Here is a 21,427-nt window from a genome sequence, read left to right as displayed (position 1 = left end):
CAGAACCTCCAATATATTTCTTCATTTAAAATTTCATTTTAAATTTAACCTGCTTAAATTTTATTAAGTCTACCCAAAAAGAAGTACATGAAAATACTGTATCCATTTTGGTATTGCACATTGGGCTTGTGTATTAAAAAAATTTTTTTCCTTTCCTCCAATGCCCTGATAAAACCCATTTTTACTCCCCTCTCCCTATATTTCTTTCCCCTTCCCAACACTAAAAGATTCTGCCAGTCCTAGCAAGCGCACCTCAGTCAGCAGTTTCCAGTCCACAGTGGACAGTGACTCAGCCGCTTCTATCAGCCTGAACGTGGAGCTGGACAACGTGAACTTCCATATCAAGAAGCCCTCCAAGTACCCACATGTGCCCCCTCACCCTGCTGACCAAAAAGGTAGGAGGTAGTCACCACCTGGACTTCAAACAGGCTCAAGAGCTGGGCCCTAGTGTCCCGTTAAAGCCTGGCTTCTGGCTTCCTCTGTCCCATAAGGCTGAGGGATTTTGAGTAGGTTTTTTTCCACCTTTTCTCAACCTGCCCCCAGTCTCCTCTCCACACCTTTTTTGGTTGATTCTTTTTATTTCTTATTTTCTCCCTTCGCACTGCCATGCCCAGTTTAAAGTAGATAGTCTTTAAAAGGAACTTTATCTGACTGCTCTTCCCGTAATGTGCAACTTCCAAGGTGGCAATTCTTCGCATGTGTAACATGGACGTTCTGCTCTACTCTTCTGTCATTTTCATTTCACATCACACAGCCTCTGTGCCTGGGCTACTCTGCAGCAACACTTTCTTAAGGCTGTCCAGACGCTGTAACTTAGATTGGGGAAATTTCATTCATGTCCATTACTTTTTTAAAAAATTTCTTTTCTAGTGAAAAATGAATTCCTTTGTAATTTTAGTTGCTTTATTTAATGCCTTGAGTTAGTTTGCTAACTCGAAAGTACTAATGGCCACATTAAAAAAACTTCCCAAAAAATAATGTAAAAGGAAAGATAGAGCAAACCATTTCTAATAAGTAACATGGCAGCATGCATGTATTGCTCCTTTTTACAAGTGGGGGATGAAGCTGGGCATGGTGGAACATTCCTTAATCCCAGCACTCAGGGAGGCAGAGGCAGGCGGATCTCTGTGAGTTCAAGGCCAACCTGGCCTACAAAGCAAGTCCAGGACAGCCAAGGCTACACAGAGAAACCTCATCTTGAAAAACAAAAAGTAAAGTAAAATAAAGGAGGATGAGCTGTATAACTAGGTGCAATTAGAAACTAATTTAAAGTGCAACCCAAAGTACCATTCTTCTAAGGAAAATAAATAAGTAACTAGTTATAGGAGTTCACTATAATAATAACTGAAACATTTATTATAGATAAAGTTCTTAATTTTATATTTTACCTAGAGTTTGGTTTTAATACTCTAAAACTGAATGGCTTCTGAAGTGCTTGCCTAATTCTTCGCTACTCTTTACTTTAAACCTAAAAATAATATAAAGGATATTTAGAGTTTAAAGGTTTATTTTATAACTTGAAACATTTATGTTCCCTCAATAAATTTCTCATAATTGTCAATAGAAATTATTATCAAGATATGATAAAATGTCAATCAAGGTAGTCATGATAATAAAAAGTGCGTCTTATTTAAAAAAATAAGGCATTGAGAGAAAGTGAGAGAAAGGAGATTTGACCATAATGAATATAAAATCCACATGGTGATGGGGATCCTAAGCGTAGAAGTTTGAAACATGATGGAGACCATCTGGGCGAGTGTGGAGGGCAGCGGGGCAGATGTGGGAGACTCTGCTGTAACTGCAGTTACATGAGGAGATTAGGCTCTTAATAGAGATGCTGTCAGCAGTAGCATGTGTCATGACAGGACTGCTGTCCTCCCAGTATGAATGGCAGCAGTTCCATTGTGCTGAACACAGAGTATGAAGTACACTTGCTCTTAGCTGATGAGTTTGCATCTTGGGATGGTAAGGATGTTGTAAAAATTTTGAAAAAAGTAACATCTCATCGTAGACTTCATACTCCTAAAGGAGGGACTGCTGAGCTGGCCACATTTAGTGTAGGAAACCTAACTCAGAATTGAAGAAAAGAACTGAAGTTTTCAAATGTGACATTTTTTACAGCCAACCTGAGTGTAACTCCCTGGAAAATAAAAGGAGAAGCACTTGCAGTTGAAAAGCCCATCATTTGTCATGGAAACTCTTGTTTGTTTGTTTATTTAAGATTTATTTACTTACTTTTTATGTATATGAGTACTCTATTTGCAGGTACACCTGCAGGCCAGAAGAGGGCATCAGATCACATTATAGATGGTTGTGAGCCACCATGTGGATGCTGGGAATTGAACTCAGGACCCCTGGAAGAGCAGACAGTGCTCTTAACCGCTGAGCCATCTCTCCAGGCCAACTCTCTCATTCTAAATCTTTAAAAAAAGCTGTAAAAGTTGTGAGCATCAACTGTCATGGGGTGTGCCTTTCAGAAGAAGGGCTCATGCTTGACAGGACCACAACCATCTACATGGTGCTGAAGGTTGGAGGAGAGGTCAGGGATATCTGAAACTAGAGTCCAGTTGTCATAGAAAGAAAAAAATCAGCCAAGTTATTAGAGAAGCAGATGTATTTCTCTGTCAAAATTAATCCTACCAGGAAAGATACATAGATAAGGAGAGATAAAGTCTAGAAGAATAAAGAAACAGAGTTCATGGTTAATCTAAATAACTGGGCAAATGTAGACAGACTGTATGTCAGCTTGTTAAAGGAAGTATCTGTGATCATGAAGCTAGAATCTACTGTCTTTAAAAAGTCCTGCAGTCTAAATTACTGTATTGCTAGATGGTATAACATTATTTCTTTTCTTTATTTATTATATGCATTGCTGTTCTGCCTGAATGTCTGTTTATGTGTGTAGGGGTGTCAGAACCCCTGGAACTCGAGCTATATAGACAGCTATGAGCTACCATATGGATGTTGGGCAATGAATATGGGTCCTTTGGAAGAGCAGCCTGAGTTCTTAACCCTTGAGCTGTGTCTCCAGCCCCCACCCCCTATCCCCCCCCCCACCCCCACACATACTTTTTTGAATCAGGGTTTCTCAGTTTACCCTTGGCTATTCTGGAACTCATTCTCGAGAGCAGGCTGGCCTTGAACTCACAGAGATCCGACAGCCTTTGCCTCCAGAGTGCTGAGATTAATGGCATTAAACCACCACCCTGAGACATTTTTTAAAAAATGGCTTCTTGATAGGCTTTGGAAGGTAACAAAATTGTAAGAAATTTGGTGAGTAAAGTATACTATGGAATTTAGCAAATTTGTGGTGGCTGGGTACCTGTGCTGGTTAGTTAAAGTAAGTGATTTTGAAATGAACCTATCTCCACCTCAATGGTGAGAAGAAGTTGGTAGGTTAGTTTTACATGTTGTCTTTGTTGTTGATAAAGTATTTGATTGTCCTCAGTAACTTTGTTCGTAGAAATAACAATGAAATGTGTACAAGATGTAGTTGAAGTCAGTGGTTATACGTATTTATTAAAAACATAGGCTGTGCTGTGCTGGGCTGGGACATGGCTCAGCAAGGTAAAGGTGCTTGTTACCAAGCCTGAGGACCTGAGTTCTATCCCTGGGTCCCACATAGTGGAAAACAGGAACCAACTCATGAAAGTGGCCTTCTGACTTCCACATGTTTGCTATGGCTTAGGTATGCCCCTCCCCACATAAGTAAGTAAGTAAGCAAGTAAATAAATAAATGTAGAAAAACTTAAGATAGCTCAGGCTATGGAGTCTAGATTAGCTTTATTCTTTTAGTAATTTTGAAATATTTGCTAGACTTTATTAGTTGCAGTTGGTCATCATGCTGTAAAGTACATCTCAGTTCCCCTTCCTGACTGAAACTTCCTAACCTAGACCAATAAATAGTTCCCTATTCTCTCAACTCCCCATGGCCTCAGACACGCACTGTTCTACTCGTTGTGAGCACTCATGGAGTAGGAGTTCAGCAGTGCTGTTATGAATGTGGACATACAGTTGTGTATTTGCTTGAATGACTGTGTACAATAGTGACATGATACTGGCTGGAAGAGGATGCTTTTAGGTTATGTTACAGGGCTTGTTATGTCTGTTGTCAATTTATTCAGCACTTTGTAGGGTTGTGGGACATATGCTATATGGGTCGTGTGTGTGTGTGTGTGTGTGTGTGTGTGTGTGTGTGTGTATAGATGCATGGACACATGCACTTACGGAGGTGGACAAAAGTCAACGCTGGATGTTTTCCTATTGTTCATCACTTATTTTTAAGTGAACCTTTAGCTTACTTATTTGCTTAGACCTGTGTGCTGTGGTAATAGGCATGTGCTGCTGAATTCAGCCTTTTCACATGGATATTAGCTTTGATGTTTTTAAAACCTACTTTATTTTGGTTCCTTATATACCTTTCTCTCTTCTCCACCCCAATTCCTTCCAACACCCCAACACCAGGTAGAGAACGAAGGTTAGTGGGGAGAAGGGGCATGGTTCTCTTTGGCTATTTCCTGCTGTCTAGGGTCCTTGGGTTCTTTGGGGCAATACCTATCTCCGTCATCAGGTCATCCAGCCAGCAACCGCACACCAGCAGCAGCCTTCTCTTCCTCCGCCTCCCGTTTCCCCTAAGTGTTCTTCTCATAGCCCTCCTTCCTCTCTCTGGGCTTTCATATTTATTTCAACTGGCAGAGACCATGCCCCTGTGTGAGACAGTTCCCAGCTGTCAAAGGTCATGTGCCCTCTCACGAGGCAGTTATCAGCTGTGGACAAACTGGACCAGCCTCCATGTTCACATAACATAACTGAGTTTTCAAAGCAACCAAAACTTCCAAAACACAAATGTGCTTGGCATCTGGACTCAGGTTCTCAGGCTTGTGTGGCAAGGACTTGCGGGCTAAGTTTTCTCGAACAGAACAAACGTCTGCTCAGTACTCTATAAACATTGTTTATGTATGTTGATGTTTTGCCAGCATGTATTTATGTGCACCATGTGTTTGCCTGGTGCCTGAGGAGGCCAGAAGAGGCCACTAGGTCCCCTGGAACGAGAATTAGAGGTGGCTGTGAGCCACCTTATGGGTGCTGAGGATTTAAAGCCAGGTTCTTTGAAAGAGCAGCCAGTGCTCTTAACTGCTGAGCCAACTCTTCAGCCCCTGTCCAGTACATTTTATAAGTGTGCAGTCTATAGCTGTAGTATAACAGTCTACAATAATGAGTTTCATTGTGATATTTTCGTATATGCATATAACACACTTTGATTGTATTTCTAAGAAAGTATTGGTCATGGACCAGTGAGCTATCTCAATGCTGCCAAGCCTGAGGACCCAAGTTCAATTCCTGGGCCCCACATAGTGGAAGGGCATAATCAGTTTCCTCAAACTGTCCTCTGATATCTAGATATGCACTGTGGCAAGTGTACACACACACACACACACACACAATGTAACTTTTATTCTCCTGGTTCAATTGTTGTCTAGGAGGCTTAGTGCCTCATTCTGCTAACCAAGGCTTAGTCCTGGATGCTTCTAGCCTCTGTACAATCTAACCTAGGACTAGAATGTTTTCAGCCTCTAAGACTTACTGCTTAACAAGCTCACCCTTACTTGTTCTTTCTGAGCTCTGGGCTGGCTGGTTCAACTCAGCTATTGTGGCTCAAACTCTTCTCCCAGCTGATTTATTCTGCTTCTCTCTAGGCCTGAAATTGGTCTGCTTAGTCTCAAACTAACTCAGCAATCTTCTCTCATCTTCTGGCTTCTTATTTTCTGGCTCATTCAGTCTTTACCTGAGTTCTCTCTCTGCAACTCGTCTCCCTGAACTGTCCTGGTAAAATTGCCTCTTAAGTAGTTTCCCTTTCTTTTGGTGAGAGTTGGGTATATCCATCCTATTCGGTCAGATCTTCTCAATTTGTCACCTTTTTTGCCACTCCATTATGTGTACAAGGTATAGTTGAAGTCAGTGGTTATATGTATTTATTAAAAGCAGAGGCTGTGCTGTGCTGGCCTGGGACATGGCTCAGCAAGGTAAAGGTGCTTGTTACCAAGCCTGAGGACCTGAGTTCTGTCCCTGGGTCCCACATGGTGGAAAACAGGAGCCAACTCAAGAAAGTGACCTTCTGACTTCCACATGTTTGCTATGGCTTAGGCATGCCCCTCCCCACATAGTAAGTAAGTAAATAAATAAATGTAGAAAAACTTAAGACAGCTCAGGCTATAGAGTCTAGACTAGCTTTACTCTTAGTAATTTTGAAATATTTGCTAGACTTTATTAATTGCAGTTGGTCATCGTGCTGTAAAGTACAACCTTGGTAGCCTTAGTTTGTAGAATAAGTACTAGATGAGCCTGATTGGTTGGTTGCAACCTTGGGAGTCTTAGTTTGTAGCTTGAGGACTGAAGAGCCTCCAGTACCTGTACTTCTCGTCACAGGTCCCTCTTCATAGCCTTTAGCACTGATGAGAAGTAGTTTGTCTTATGAAGTTAGAATATGATGAAACATTTTGCTGACTGCTAATAAGTAAAGATTGTCAGAATAACTCAGTTATGTGAAAGAGTACAGTTCTGCCTATGTAAACAGGAATGTCTGGCTTTATTTTTCCATTGAGATGAAGGCCAGTCCTTATTAGTTTTTTTATTGTGCCCTTTCTTAGAGCTGAAGAAATCTGGATTCTGCACTCCTCCTACCCCCCACCCTCTGCACCCTGAGACAGGGTTTCTCTGCATAGCCTTGGCTGTTCTGCACTTGATTTGTAGACCAGGCTGGCCTTGACCCACCTGCCTCTGCCTCCCTGAATGCTGAGATTAGAGGCGTGTGCTAACACACATACCTCAGAAATTTGGATTTTAAAAACTATTGAAATATCTGTATTTAAGAAAAATTGTTATTGCTTTTTATATTATGCAACGAAGTTTCAAAGCTTATAAAACTTCACTATGCTTTCTGGTTTAGTAATTTTTCACTTTATTGAAGGTTTGTATTATTGAAATTTATTTTGCGTTGTGAGCAGGATTCTGAACCATTTATAGAAAGTTAGTTACTAGACTTGGACATAGGTTAAAGGCATGCTCTGTAAGCCCTTTGATTGGATCTCCCATTCTTAGAAAACGTGGGATTGAGGAGCAAGTTAAATATCCCACGAAGAAACACTGGATCAGTCCTGGGATGAGGGACATTGCATAGGACATTATTTCAAAATTCATTATCATGAAAAGAAAGTAGGAGATCTGTTCTAGGTGAAAAGAGATTGAGGAGGCATGGCAAGGAAATTCCATGTATGACTTGGTGGGATTCAATTTTCAGGAATATGTCTATGAAAGATAGTGTGCAGATAAATAAATTTGAATATAAATCAGTTCTGTGATTGTTATAGTTTGTCTGTTTTCATAATTCTGTAAATGATAGGACACTATAGAGAAGAGTGCCCCGTTTTAAAGTGATGCCTACTGATGTGCTACTTGCAAAGTGTTGTATGTAATTTGAAATAATTGGGATAGCTTACATTTAAATCTTATTTATTTACATGTATGTGTTTATGTTTGTGAGTATAGGCATCTAATTACAGACAGTTGTAAGCCATCATGTGAGTGTTGGGAATTGAACCCAGGTCCTGTGGGAGAGCAGTAGATGGTCTTAACCCCTGAGCCACTGCTTTGGCCCCAGGGTAACTTTAAAAGCATGTGCAGATATATAGAGAAAACTGATATGACAAGTTTTCAACATTGCTGAATCTATATGGACAGTGTTCAGGACCTTTTGTGGATTTGAATTTTTCCATAATGTGAAAGGGAAATTTTCATTTCTGGAATTTGATGTTTAAGTTTTACTATGAGAATTAGGACTTCTAAAGAACAGTGCATTAGTTGAATTAACAGGATTTGACATTGCTTATTTCTGTCAGAATTAAAGTATAGAAACAAATTGCATCTCTCTTGCCTACACACCTGGGTGTATTGTTTTTTTTAAATAAAATATTTTTTCTGCTTCCTGGCTAGAAAGGAAAATGTACTGACTTGGAAGTAAACTTGGAAGAAGTCTTGTGAGAATATTCACACTAAAGTAGTTAATGCACTGTGGTCTAGTTTGCATAGTAGAAAGAACCCCTCTGATCTCTGTGTAGAGGAAAATTTCACTTGCGGAGTTTCAGTTTTAGAAAAGTATTTAGATTTTAAATGTCTTGAAAGTATCCAGAGTGTATTCATTAGTTATCTTACTGCAAAGATTTGGTAATACGCTAGAAGCTTTAAAAAACCAAAAACTTGTTAAAATTCCTTGAATTATACCTTGAAACTCTGCCATACGAATTTATTTTATTGCATATATTCTGAAGCTTAAAATTTTGTACTGTTTTCTTAGGTGGTTTCTATAAAGTACTCTGTTGTATTTTATACTATATATAGTTATTATTTGTTAAATAATATAGGAATACAGGAGGAAAGTGGTATAATACTTTAAGGCTTATGCTAATCACTAAAGACTTTTGTTTTGTTTTGTTTTTGTTTTTTGTTTCTGAATAAGAGAGAGTTTAAGATGTAGGTTCTCCCAGTTTCTGTGTTTCAACGTGTAAGCAGTTTCATAAATTAGTTCTGGTTTTGGTAACTAAATGTCATTTGGAAAAATATCTGTTAAAATGTCTGACATTTGAACCAAGGCAAAATTGTTCAATGGTTCTGTTGTCATTTAAGTCTTCTGAAAATAGTTTAGTATGAAATTTACAGAACATGTGTAAAGAGGCATTTTAGTGAAAATGTTTCTTAAGTTTGCTTGACAGTGTGATATATTTTGTAGGGGTAACACACCCTTGTGTGTGGGTGTTTGCTGCATAATTACACTGGCTCATTGAAGTCACATATCTTCCTTCCTCTTCTTTTCTCTTCCTGGTTTGCAGAGTATTTGGTTTCTGACACTGGCGGACAGCAGCTCTCAATAAGTGATGCCTTCATCAAAGGTAATCTTAAAACAACCATACTTAAAGCGATGTCTCCCTCTTGCTGGTGTGCTTGAGTCTTTAACAGGTAGTGCTGACTGTATTTGGCTATTTTGGTATCATAGGAACATGATTTTGAATGTGTAGAATGACTTTGGAGTATGTTGGAAGTCAAGAATATAAATTTGGTCTTGGTTTGAGAGTAGACTTAATGTAAGAGTGATTGTTTAATTTTTTTCAATGGGCTTTATATTTTATTCTTTTGAAGGCATTATGTAATAGTTAATATTGATATCTATCTTGTCAAGGATTGCCTCTTTGTCAGAGAGCGTCAGAGTGAGCTAGCTCATCACTTGAACTTGCTGTTTGCCCTGTAGAGTTGGGAAACGAAGTAGGCAAAAGAGAATAAAGCACTAACTCCTCTGATTAGTTCTTTTGGGACTAAAGAAGAGTAGATGAACAAAAACCTGTCATCTCTTTAGCTTAAACTACTGTGGAGAATAGACAAAGGGAGAAAAGGAGCCTTTTCTGGTCTTCTTACTCCCTGGGGTTTCAGAAGAAGAGAGGAGGCAGGTTGGAACAAGGGAGGCCAATGGCTGCTGGTCTGGCTCAGCAGGCTACCTTAAGTTCACCTCCTGACAACTGGTTCGGCTAGAAGTTTATAGACTGGCTGCTCATGCAATTGGAAAGTACCAGTCTGTGCCTCATGCTTTAAAAGAGAAAGCATTAGAATTTCCCATCTCTTTCTTTCCATTTTGTTCAGTCATATTATTCAATGAACACATGTTTTGTAAAACATTGTTATTTAGCTTTTTGTAATTCATTTTACTCCTTTAAAAATTACTATTTGTAATTTTTAAGTCACGTACAGGTGTGTGTGTGTGTGTGTGTGTGTGTGTGTGTGTGTGTGTGTGTGTGTGTGTGTTTGTGTGCTGTGAGTGAAGACACCTGCAGAGACCAAAGGTGTTGGAACCCTTGGGTCTGGAGTTACAGATGGTTGTAAGCTGCCTGATATGGGGCCTGGGAACTGGACTCCAGTCTTCTGGAAGAACAGCAAATGCTCTTGACTTAGGAACTCCCAACCCCCAAAGTAATGTAGATCAGGCAGACCTCAGATTCATAGAGATACACTGCTGCCTTTGCCTTCTGAGTTCTGGGATTGACCACACTCAATCATTTTACCCTTTTTAAAAATTTAAAGACTTGAAAAAATTTTATGTAAATTGTTTATATGATGCTTTATTTAGTATAATTTCTTTATGACTTATTTTTTAGTCTATTTTATTAACATTTTATTTTAAAGCCTATATTTTAAAATACAATGGAGGATTGTATGAGACCTTATTTTGTCACCTGGGGCTGGAATTGTCTCTGAGAGTTTCTCTCCTTAGAGTTTAGGGTCCATGTGACTATATTACTGTCACCATTCAGATTTCAGTTGAATGTGGTTTTTAGTTTAGGATTTTATGTGGAAAATCTGCATTCTTAGTAACTCTAAAACAGTGGCTCTTAACTTGTGGGTCACAACCCCTTTAGGAGTCAAATGATCCTTTCATAGGGGTCACCTAAGACCATTGGAAACACAGACATTTACATTACTATTCACAGTAGTAACAAAATTACAGTTATGAAGTAGTAACAATAATTTTATGATTGGAGGTCACCACAACATGAGCTGTCACAGTATTAGGAAAATTGAGAACCACTGCTCTAAAACAAACAGGATGCGGAATTACCATTCTGTTTGTGTTTCAGGATTCACATTGATACTCTTGGCCCAAGAGTCTTTGTTACTTAAGTTAAGTTGCTTTTCTCAGTTGTGCTCAGATTTTGCGTGATGCCAGCTGTTTCTGGGCTTCCCACCATGCTAGGTCTTGCACACGCTAGAGAAGTGCTGTACTGCAAGCCCTGCCTCTGCATTTTAGTGTGTTGATGTGTGTATACATGCATGATTTCATATTGTATATCTTAATTGTATGTTGATTACAGATCTTTGCCATTTTTATAGCAATAATTTATATTGGCCAGCTGCAGACATTTTTATTTGCTAAGTGTATGAGCTGATGATGTAAAGCATGAGACGCAGCACTGACTTCTGATTTTATGTTTAGAGTCCTTATTTAATCGACGAGTAGAGGAAAAATCCAAAGAGCTGCCCTTCACTCCTTTGGGCTGGCATCATAACAACCTGGAGCTCCTGCGGGAGGAGAACGAGGAGAAGCAAGCCATGGAAAGGCTGCTGTAAGGCACTAGATCTTTATTTTTCACGTATAGATTTTGAAATTTTCAGTGACTTGGCATATGCATAATTCCTCTTCCATATAAAATGAAAAATTTAAAGTATATTCTGATTTCTGATGAAATATCTTAAAAAACAGTCCCAAGCTAATTGTCTCTACTTTAATTTATGTGTTAAAATTTTATTTAGCAGTTTGAAAGTTATTTATTCATTTGAAGCTAATCACAGATTTCACAAAGAATAAAGTTGACATGGAAGATCGTATCTGTGAGCCATAATTGGAATGGTTATTTCTTGTAGAGTGCCCCTTGTGTTTTCAGTACTGACTGTACACTTGTTTTTGTAACATTTTGTAGTTCAGCTAATCATAACCACATGATGGCACTACTCCAGCAGTTGCTTCAGAATGAGTCATTGTCATCGTCTTGGAGGGACATCATTGTATCACTCGTCTGCCAGGTTGTTCAGACAGTCCGACCCGATGTCAAGCACCAGGATGATGACATGGATATCCGTCAGTTTGTCCACATCAAGAAGGTGAGCTTTGCTACTGTTTGCTGATGCTAGGAGCTGATGGGGCAGGCCTAACAGTCATTACCACAGTGCTGTCTGCTCATCAGCGATACAAACAGAGCTCTTGGTAACTCTCACAGGAAGTGAGAGGTTCATGGGAAGAATGAGTTGGGTGTGTGGTGAGGACCAAAATAAATACAGTTTCTTCCTTTCTTAACGCTTCTTTCTTGGCATGTCATTTATGAGGAAGTCTATTCTCATAGTTTTTGTCACTGTCATGAGGAAAAGCAGTGGGAAGTTGCTTTAATTAGATAATACTAACTTTTTTGAATGTATATGTTACCTGTAATAATGTTAAAAATAGTGCCATAGACACCAGCTTATTTAGTCAATGAGTATTTAGAGAAGCATATATGACCTTGGAGAGTAGAGGGTAGTAAAACAATCATGATGAAATAATCATGAGATGAAATGAACTATATTCTGGACCTTTCTGCCCTTTCTTAATTATGTTATAGTTCAAAGATGTAAAAACATAACTAATAGCCATCTGATGAAGTCTGGGAGAACATCACTGGTTTTTATTGTTTTCTTGTTTTATTAGATCCCAGGTGGAAAGAAATTTGATTCCATGGTTGTCAATGGCTTTGTTTGTACCAAGAACATTGCACATAAAAAGGTAATGAGTTTCAGTTCCGCAGTGAAATCCAGTAGACCATGGCTGTGTCTTAGGCTCACAAATTGGGGCTTCATAATTATGAAAGAAAAGGAGATGTTGAACGATACTTAGCCATGTGTTTCACAGAAGTTTGGGGGTTACAGGAAGATCTCCCAGGGCTGATGATGGACAGGAATATGCATAATGGGAGTTCCTAAGACAGAAGAAGGAAGGTGGAAGTTGTTTCTAGAGGACAAGAATATAGGTATCCTGTCTCCCGAGACTTTGCCTCCAGGCAGCGTTTTTCTGAAAGACTGTGTTCCTTCAAATGTTTAGGCTTCCTGCAGAATTGTCATCATCTCTCCCTCCCTTCCTCCCTTCCTTTAAGACAGGGTTTCTCTGTGTAGGCCTGGCTGTCCTGGAACTAGCTCTGTAGACCAGCCTGGCCTTCCGAACTCACAAAGATCTTCCTGCTTCTGCCTCCCAAAATGCTAGTATTACAGGTGTGTGCCACCACTCCCGGCTCATTATTATTTTCTTTCTTTCTTTCTTTTTTTTTTTCCTGAAAACACATTTCATATTTTATTTACATTTTAAGACTAACTTTAATCTCAAAATCACATATCTATATACCTATTTCCTTTTTGTTGACTTCACTTAAACCTTGTAAGCATGTCTTATTAAAAAAAGACTGTAAACAAATTACCATGTCTGTTACATGTAACAAACGGGAACAGCTTTTAACAGAAATTTATCAATACCCCCCAAACATCTTTTTATTATAAATACAGGATTGTTTAATCCATAACCTATTTTTGATACTGATAGTAGTCAGCACCTACACTGCTTCAAGAATTAACACAATTTGTGACAGTTCATTATATCTGCTACTCTAAACAGTTCAACTGCAGCTCTGAGTACGATAGGTAAAGCGCGTCATTTCTGTTCTTCCTTCTTGAGACCTCACTTTTCAGAAGGACAAAGGTTTCCGTGGCCGTCTGACACTCCTTTGCCATGCTTCTGTCTTGAAAACTTGAATTCAGTTTTGAATACTTCAGGTTCATATTTAAATGACAGTGCTTTAGGTAGAGAAAGAAAAAAATATGCTGCACTTCTCTTATTATCTGAAAACGTAATAGGGGTACATATATTAAATATATTCTTACAACTGTCTGGGTCATGTTTACCAGCTGGAATTCTTTTACTTAATATGTGGGTATTGTTCATGGTGGTATTTAATTAAGACATTAACATGAGTAGAAGGTTGTTGACTTAAGACACATTTGATATCTACTGTTAGTTATTCTGTGGCTATCCTTCTGGTGGCTGTAGGGGCTTCATATTTTCTTTGGACTTCATCAGGCGTCTTAAGCTCTTGAAGTACAACTTTACGACCGTAGGAATTTTGCCGTTTTGCTAATACTGGTATACTCTGTGCATCCACCATTCCACTGGAATTACTGATTTCATTAATATGTTACAAATATGACTGATGGAGCAGTTTCTGGGTATTTAGATCCACATTCTACTTTCAGGCTATATATTCTGTTTTCATAGTTTGTCCTTAGTGGCCCAATAGTCATGCCTGTTCGCCTCATAAGTGTCACGTCTTCATCACCTTCAGGGCCCCAGCTAACTGTACCATCACCTACTCCTTTCTGTCCTTCTTCAAGTTTTTCCAATAAGCAAAAATTACAAGGAACTTTAACTCCTGTAGAGACCGCCATCTTCTCCTGCTACCTTACCCTCATTATTATTTTCTTATGCTTCTCACCCATTCTGCTTCTCACCCATTCTGCCTTTACCCTCAGCTCTAGGACCTCTTTTGAGATGAGCACAAAGACAGGAAGTTAGGTTAGATATTGAATGTTAGGGAATCTTAGATATGAAGGTGTAAAATGTTGGAATGTCAGATGACACTGAAGGAAGTAGGCATGGTCTCTGTGTCCCATGGAGGGTTTGAACTTCTGAGGGCTTTTGATTCACAAAGTATAGTTTATACCAGCATTTTCCAGGTGCCTTCTTAAGTATGTGGATCCCTAAATGTCTTAGACCATCTCATTCAGTAGGTTTAAGGGAGTAGGAAAAATGAGTGAGGGAAGGATCATATTGCATTTAAAGTGGACACTATGGCTATTCCAATGTTATCTGTTGGTAATCACATTAAAACAAATTTTTATTGATTTATTTTCTGTAGGTGTTTTACCGCATGTATGTCTGTGTACCATGTGTGTGCCAGATGCCATGAAGGTCAGAAGAGGGCATTAGATCCCCTGAAACTAAAGTTACAGATGGTTGTGAGCTGCCGTGGGTGCTGGGAGTTGTACCCCAAGTGCTCTTAATTGCTGAGCCATCTTTTCAGTGCCCTGATCTTCACATTTTGAGAAACTATAACAGCATTCTCAGATCTTGCTCTACTTCACAATCATCAAGAAAATGTCATAAAACTAGGGATACCTTGGTCTCATCACAGGAGACATTAGTTTTCTTGCTGGGAAAGCTGAGACAATCACTTTAGTCTGATAAAGTAGATGCTTGAATAGTAGTTTTGTTTCTACTATTTTTCTTTCTTTTAAAAAAGATTTATTGGGCTGGAGAGATGGCTCAGAGGTTAAGAGCACTGACTGTTCCTCCAAAGGTCCTGAGTTCAATTCCCAGCAACCACATGGTGGTTCACAGCCATCTACAAGGTCATCTGACTCCCTCTTCTGGCCTGCAGGTGTACATGCAGGCAGAGCACTGTATACATAATAATAAATAAATAAATCTTTTAAAAAAAAAAAAATAAAATAAAAAAAAAAAAAAATAAAAAAAAAAAATAAAAAAGATTTATTTATTTATTTATTTATACAGTACTCTGCCTGCGTGACAGAAGAAGGCATTAGATCACATTATAAATGGTTGTGAGCCTCTATGTGATTGCTGAGACTTGAACTCAGGACCTCTGGAAGAGCAGTTAGTGCTCTTATCCTGTGAGCCATCTCTCCAGCCCTGTTTTTACTATTTTCTAAATATAGACTTTTAGTTGGTTCTGAGTTATTGTGGGTTATTGTTCCAGGGTCTCAAGGGAATGCTGAGATCAGGCAAGCTCAAGCTCAAGTGTTTGTCTGTAATCTGTTGAATACTTTCCTGTGTAGACTTTAAGCCATCTCTAGATGACTGGTTACTATAATGTAAATGTATAAATAGTTTTTATGCTGTATTGTTTAGGCCATAATGAATTATACAAAAATAATTTGTTCATGATTAGGACACACAGTCAGCTTCTTCCCCCATTTTGCAGATATTTTCTATCTGTATTAGATCAAATTCAGGATGTGGAAATCATAGGTATGGAGGACTGACTAGACATTTAGCCTTAGAAATTGTTAATGATCACTTATAAATAATATGCTGTTACTCAATACTATTTCTTAGACATGGTCCAAAATCACTGGGTGTTTACATATACAATCTTGTAAATCAGGATATTGCCTTTTTGAGGTACAATGTCAAACCAAAAAAAGTGATGTTTATTGAATTAAGAGTAAGTATGTTAGCCAGGTGGTGGTGGCACACACCTTTAATCCCAGCACACAGGCAGAGGCAGGTGGATCTCCGAGAGTTCAAGGCCACAGTGAATTCCACGAAAGCTAAGGTTACACAAAGAAACTCTATTTAAAAAAAAAAAAAAAAAAAAAGCAGGGTGGTAGTGGTGGTGGTGGCAACTAAATATGTTATGTCTTTTCAGGAGTTGAAGAAAATCATGTGTAGGAGAGGTAGAAATATTGGTTTGCTTTGCTGGTCATATTTAGACATAGTCTTTAATTTTATTTTGTTTTTTCCAGACAGGGTTTCTCTGTGTAGCCTTGGCTGTCCTGGACTCGCTAGAGTGTGAATAGCCGGAATATAATACTCACTGCTACCTAGAGTGTGTCTTTTGCCCTTACAGCATGAGAAATTAAAAAACAAAACTGTAATGAGTAGTATAGGAGAGTAGAAAAGAAAAAGTTGTTTTTAAGGAACTTGCTTTAACAAACTTTTTTTTTTTTTAGATGAATTCTTGTATTAAAAACCCCAAAATCCTTCTGTTGAAGTGTTCCATTGAGTATCTCTATAGAGAAGAAACTAAGTTTACTTGCATTGATCCTATTGTGCTTCAGGTAAGAATTTGCGGAGGAAATCATTTGATGGGATGCATGAATGCTTACCTTCTGTCTGCTTGCCACCTCTTAATTTAAAAAAACAACAAAACAAAACTTGTTACATTTCAAAAATTAATTATACGCAGTACGTTTGTGTTACATTTTATAGTTCTTTTTGTATGTTTTAAATTTAAATAGAATTAAATAGATCACATTCCCCTTTCCCTTTCCTTCCTGCAGCCCCTCTCAGCTACCCTCCTTGAACCCTTCCCATGCCCCACATACTCTCCTGTTGATAGTCTTTTTTTGATTCTTATTATTGTGTATGTACAGTGTTACACACACACACACACACACACACACACACACACACACACACACAACTTGTTGAGTCTGTTCTTTTTGTTGGTGTATCTATGATTTCAAGGCTGACCACTCTGCACTGGACAACAAATAGTGGGACTCATCTGGAAAATATGAATTCTCCTTCTCCTAGTAGTCATTAGTTGCCTGTAGTTCTTTGTCTGCCTTTACGTTAGCGTGCCCATTGATCCTGCCGTTGTTCTGGTCCTGTGCAGTTTCAGGAGAAACCATTCATACTTCCTGCTACTCTGGTTCTTGAACTGTTTCTGCTCACTCTGCTGCAGTGTTCCCCGAGTCACAGATAGAAGAGCTGTGATGTAGATGTTGGGGCAGGCTCACCATGATCTGTTGATTTCCTCATTGTGTCCAGTTGTAGTTTTCTGTGCTGGTCTCCTTTTACTGGAAAGAGAGGTTTCTCTGATGAGGGGTGGTAGTCACACATATCTATGGGTATAAGGATACAATTTAAAATTTTCTCTAAGGTAGTCTTCAGCCATGCTGTACGATTTTCCTGGGGTGTCTAAGTTCTCTGTTAAGGTATCAATTATCATTTTTATTTTCCCTTTAATGAAAATAGATTCTTTTATCATATACTATATCCTGCTTATAGTTTTCCCTTTCTCTCTTCTTCTCATTTCCTTTCCATCTTCCCTCCTCTCCAGATTTATTCCTTTCTGTCTCTCATTAAGAAAAACAAAGCTATCACATTGAAGTTGGACATGGCAACCCAACAGAAGGGGGAAAAAAGAAAACCAAAAAACAAGAGCAGGCACAAGAATCAGAGACCTGCTAATTTTCATATAATATATACATACACAGAGGACCTGGTGCAGACCTGCGTAGGCCCTGTGCTTCAGTCTCTTTGAGCCCATATGTGCCTTCCTTAGTTGATGCAGAGAGCCTTGTTCTGGCGTTCTCCATCCTTTTTGCCTCTTACAGTCTTTCTGCCTATTCTTCCATGGGATTTCCTGAGCTCTGAGGCGAGGGATTTGATAGAGACCTCCAATTTAGACTCTATCTCTGCATACACTCTGGCTGTGGGTCTCTGCATTTATTGCCATCAGCTGGTGGAGGAAGCCTTCCTGATGTAGATTTCCTGATGTAATTTTTTAAACTGCTGATTAATACTCTGTTGTGTAAATGGATCACATTTCCTTTATCCATTCTTTGGTTTAAGGAAAGTAGGTTGTTTCCGGTTTCTGGTTATTATGAATAAAGCTGCTGTGAATATAGTTGAGCAAGTGTCCTTGTGGTATGATGGAGAATCTTTCAGGTATATGCCCAGGAGTGGTATAGCTGGGTCTTGAGGTAGATTGATTTCCAATTTTCTGAAGAACCTCCATGTTGATTTCAGTATTGGTTGTACAAGTTTGCACTCCTACCAGCAATGGCGTGTTCCCCTTGCTCCACATCCTTGCCAGCGTGAGCCGCCACTTGTGCTGTTGATCTTAACCATTCTGACAGGTATATGATGGACTCTCAAAGTCATTATGATTTACATTTCCTTAATGGTTAAGGATGTTGAACATTTAAGTGTTTCTCAGCCGTTTGAGATTCCTTTATTGAGAAGTCTCTGTAAGATATGTTACCACCACTACCACCTAGCCTTTTTTTAAAGACAGGGTTTCTTTGTGTAGCCCTGGATGTTCTAGAACTCAGTTTGTAGACCAGGGTGGCCTGGAACTCAGATCTGCCTGCCTCTGCCTTCCCAGTGCTGAGATTAAAGGCGTGTGCCACCATGCCCGAACTATATTCTTCTTCTTTTTTCTTTTTTAGTTTTTTGAGACAGGGTTTTTTGTGTTATCTTGGCTGTCCTAGACTTGCTTTGTAGATCAGGCTGGCCTTGAACTCACAGGAGTCTATCTGCCTCTGACTGCCAAGTACTGGGATTAAAGGCGTGTGTCACAATGCCTGGTTTCTGGCTTATATTCTTAATTAAAAAGTTATACTTAACTTACTTCACAATTATTGCATTCTTTGAATCTGATTAACAAACTTGTTTTTTTCACTTGAATTATGTTTTGGGCACAGCTGTAGCTAACAGAATTTAATCCTGATAATATGAGGCATCTTGTTCAGCAGCGTTTCAAACATTTTTTTAAAAAAACCTTTAATGTCATTTCTATTAAACTATTAGTTTGGAAAGAAAATATCAGCTAATTTGATATATTTTTTTCCCTCTCCTTTTCCTGTTTGTCTCTTCTGTCCTTCCTACCACCCCCAAGTGTAAAAATAATGAGGGAAGACACCAATGTAGTAAAAAAAAAAAAAAAAAAAGGATGAGAAGCAAGGGGCGGGATATAATTAGGCTGTGATGTCATTTACACTCTCTGTACTAGATTTGTTGGTCTGTAGTCTTCCAAGCAGTGCTTGGGGCACACCTCCTGAAAGCCTTTCTAGGATAAGCAAGGACCAGACCTGCATTTTAGCTTGGAGCTTTATGTACAGCTTTATTAGTGAAATAGGGTTGTATCTTAGAGGAAATTTATTTGCCAATGTTGTACTGGAGGCAGACCATGTGTAGATGCGTGCGTGCGTGCGTGCGTGCGTGCGTGGTGTTAGGCCCAGGTTAGTTGATTCTGTCGGTCCTCTTTGGGCCCCTTTATCCTTCCCCCAACTCTTCCACAAGATTCCAAGATCTCCATCTAATGTTTGGCTGTGGGTCTCAGCATCTGTTTTGATATGCCATGGCGTGGAGCTTCTCAGAGGCCAGTTCTGCAAGCATAGCAGACTATCATTAATAGTGACGGGTTGCCTTTCTCCCATGGGGTGGGTCTCAAGTTAGGCCATTTCCTCAAACTCAGCTACTTAATTGGGTTCTTAATGCTTGTTAGTCACACATGTGTACATACATGGTTCTTTTTGTTTTTTCACATGTTGCTAGGGTTGAACCATAGGACCCTGAGTGTGGTTGGCATGTACTGTCTCACTGAGCTACATCTTAAATTATAGATTATTAGGACTAAAATTCTTTGTTGTATTTGAATTTGTTACAGACTTATTTGTGAATGAAAAATTACAGGCTGAAAATTGATATTAACAGTCAGGCTGTCATGATATTTTAGTGTGTTTGAATCTTGAATTGTACCATGTTTTGCATTTCTGATTTATCTTACTTAGGAAAGGGAATTCTTGAAGAATTATGTTCAACGAATAGTTGATGTCCGACCTACATTGGTTCTAGTTGAGAAAACAGTGTCTCGGATCGCTCAGGACATGTTACTGGAACATGGCATTACTCTGGTTATTAATGTAAAGTCAGTGAGTGTTTTTATTTTTCTATATTTATTCACTTAAAAAATCATGGCTTTTAAATTAATATGGATATATGGTAGGTATGCAGCAATGTTTTTATTTGATGCACCACTTTTTTTTTGAAAGTTGGACCCAGGTGTAGGAGCTACTTGGATTATTAAGATTATAGATTCGGACAGAAAGGCATTGTGACTATGTAACTATTCTTTTGGGTGTTTATGAGACAAAGGTGGAGTGGACATTAGCCCACCAGCAGGTACTTATTGGTGATTCACTAGTCCCTCTGCAAAGTAGAGGCCACTTTTGATTTTTTATTATCATTTAAAAAATTTTTTTATAGGTTTTATTTATTTTATGTATGAGCACTCTATCTGCATGTACACCTGCAGGCCAGAAGAGGGCACCAGATCTCATTATAGATGGTTGTGAGCCAGGTCTTTTCTGGGAATTGAACTCAGGACCCCTGGAGGAGCAGACAGTGCTCTTATCTCTACAACCAGGAATCTGATTTGTTGTTGTTGTTGTTTGTTTGTTTTCTCACAGTATCTTGTGCTGAGACTTGCTATGCAAATGCTCTTAAAAAGAAGATAATAACAAAGTAAAGTAAGAATAAAAAAAGACAAGGTCTCACATTATACCTCAGGCAGGTCTGGGACTCATTAATCAGACCAGACCGACCTTAAACTTGCACTGATCCTCATGCTTCTGCCTCTCAGGTGCTGGGATTATATAAATAAACCACCATAGCACACCCATCTTTTGATAATATTACCATGAGTGTGTTTTGTGGTTTTTTTCTTTTCTTTTTTGAGGCCACATATTGATTATTTAGCAAGTAAATTTGGCCAAATGTAGAATAAAAAAATGTCATGTAATTATTAAAATTAAGGAAATTGATTGTGAACATTATTTTGTTTTAAGACTTCATGTACTTTTCCAGGTTAAATTTATTAAGATTTTTACTCGTAGCTAATTCTGTAATATAATGTTTTTCTGTGTTGTAGCAAGTTTTAGAACGAATCAGTCGAATGACCCAAGGTGATTTAGTGGTGTCCATGGACCAGCTGCTTACTAAACCACACCTGGGCACCTGCCACAAATTTTATATGCAGATATTTCAGTTGCCTAATGGTGAGTCATCTTAAGCATACATTCACTTAGTTGGGAATCTCAAGGAATGAAACAACTCCTAGTTAAATACAGCATTGTTTACTCAGGAAGTGTTAGTATCTGTTAGACCTGGTTAAGAGACAGTAGTCCAGTGTAGTTTTATTCCTGTAAAGGTTTCTTTTTTGTGGGTAGTGAATTCTGTTTGGTCCTCTGGATTGTCATCTGAGTCTTTTAATTTTGTTTT

At 38.8% G+C, this 21,427-nt stretch overlaps 1 protein-coding gene and 1 pseudogene across 9 annotated transcripts in view; one reads left to right on the top strand and one right to left on the bottom strand.

Annotated features, from left to right (window-relative positions):
• Positions 1-21,427, top strand: part of Pikfyve (phosphoinositide kinase, FYVE-type zinc finger containing) — an 88,248-nt gene that overhangs the window by 33,474 nt on the left and 33,347 nt on the right. For 5 of the 9 annotated variants that reach the window (XM_051154193.1, XM_051154191.1, XM_051154192.1 and 2 more), the window contains 8 exons: positions 228-395; positions 8,883-8,942; positions 11,033-11,162; positions 11,517-11,697; positions 12,278-12,352; positions 16,366-16,473; positions 19,939-20,079; positions 21,078-21,204. In XM_051154193.1, coding sequence (XP_051010150.1) covers positions 228-395; positions 8,883-8,942; positions 11,033-11,162; positions 11,517-11,697; positions 12,278-12,352; positions 16,366-16,473; positions 19,939-20,079; positions 21,078-21,204 — 990 coding nt within the window. Of the gene's footprint in view, positions 1-227; positions 407-8,882; positions 8,943-11,032; positions 11,163-11,516; positions 11,698-12,277; positions 12,353-16,365; positions 16,474-19,938; positions 20,080-21,077; positions 21,205-21,427 lie in introns of those variants that run through there. The other 4 variants (XM_051154196.1, XM_051154195.1, XM_051154198.1 and 1 more) reach the window with 2 other exon arrangements.
• On the bottom strand, positions 13,643-14,058 carry LOC127196468 (ubiquitin-conjugating enzyme E2 variant 2-like; annotated as a pseudogene).

The sequence above is a fragment of the Acomys russatus genome, chromosome 12 (assembly GCF_903995435.1).
Source record: "Acomys russatus chromosome 12, mAcoRus1.1, whole genome shotgun sequence".
Taxonomy (NCBI): domain Eukaryota; kingdom Metazoa; phylum Chordata; class Mammalia; order Rodentia; family Muridae; genus Acomys; species Acomys russatus.
Note: the sequence above shows the minus strand (reverse complement) of the source record. Positions and strands in the feature narration are given on the sequence as shown.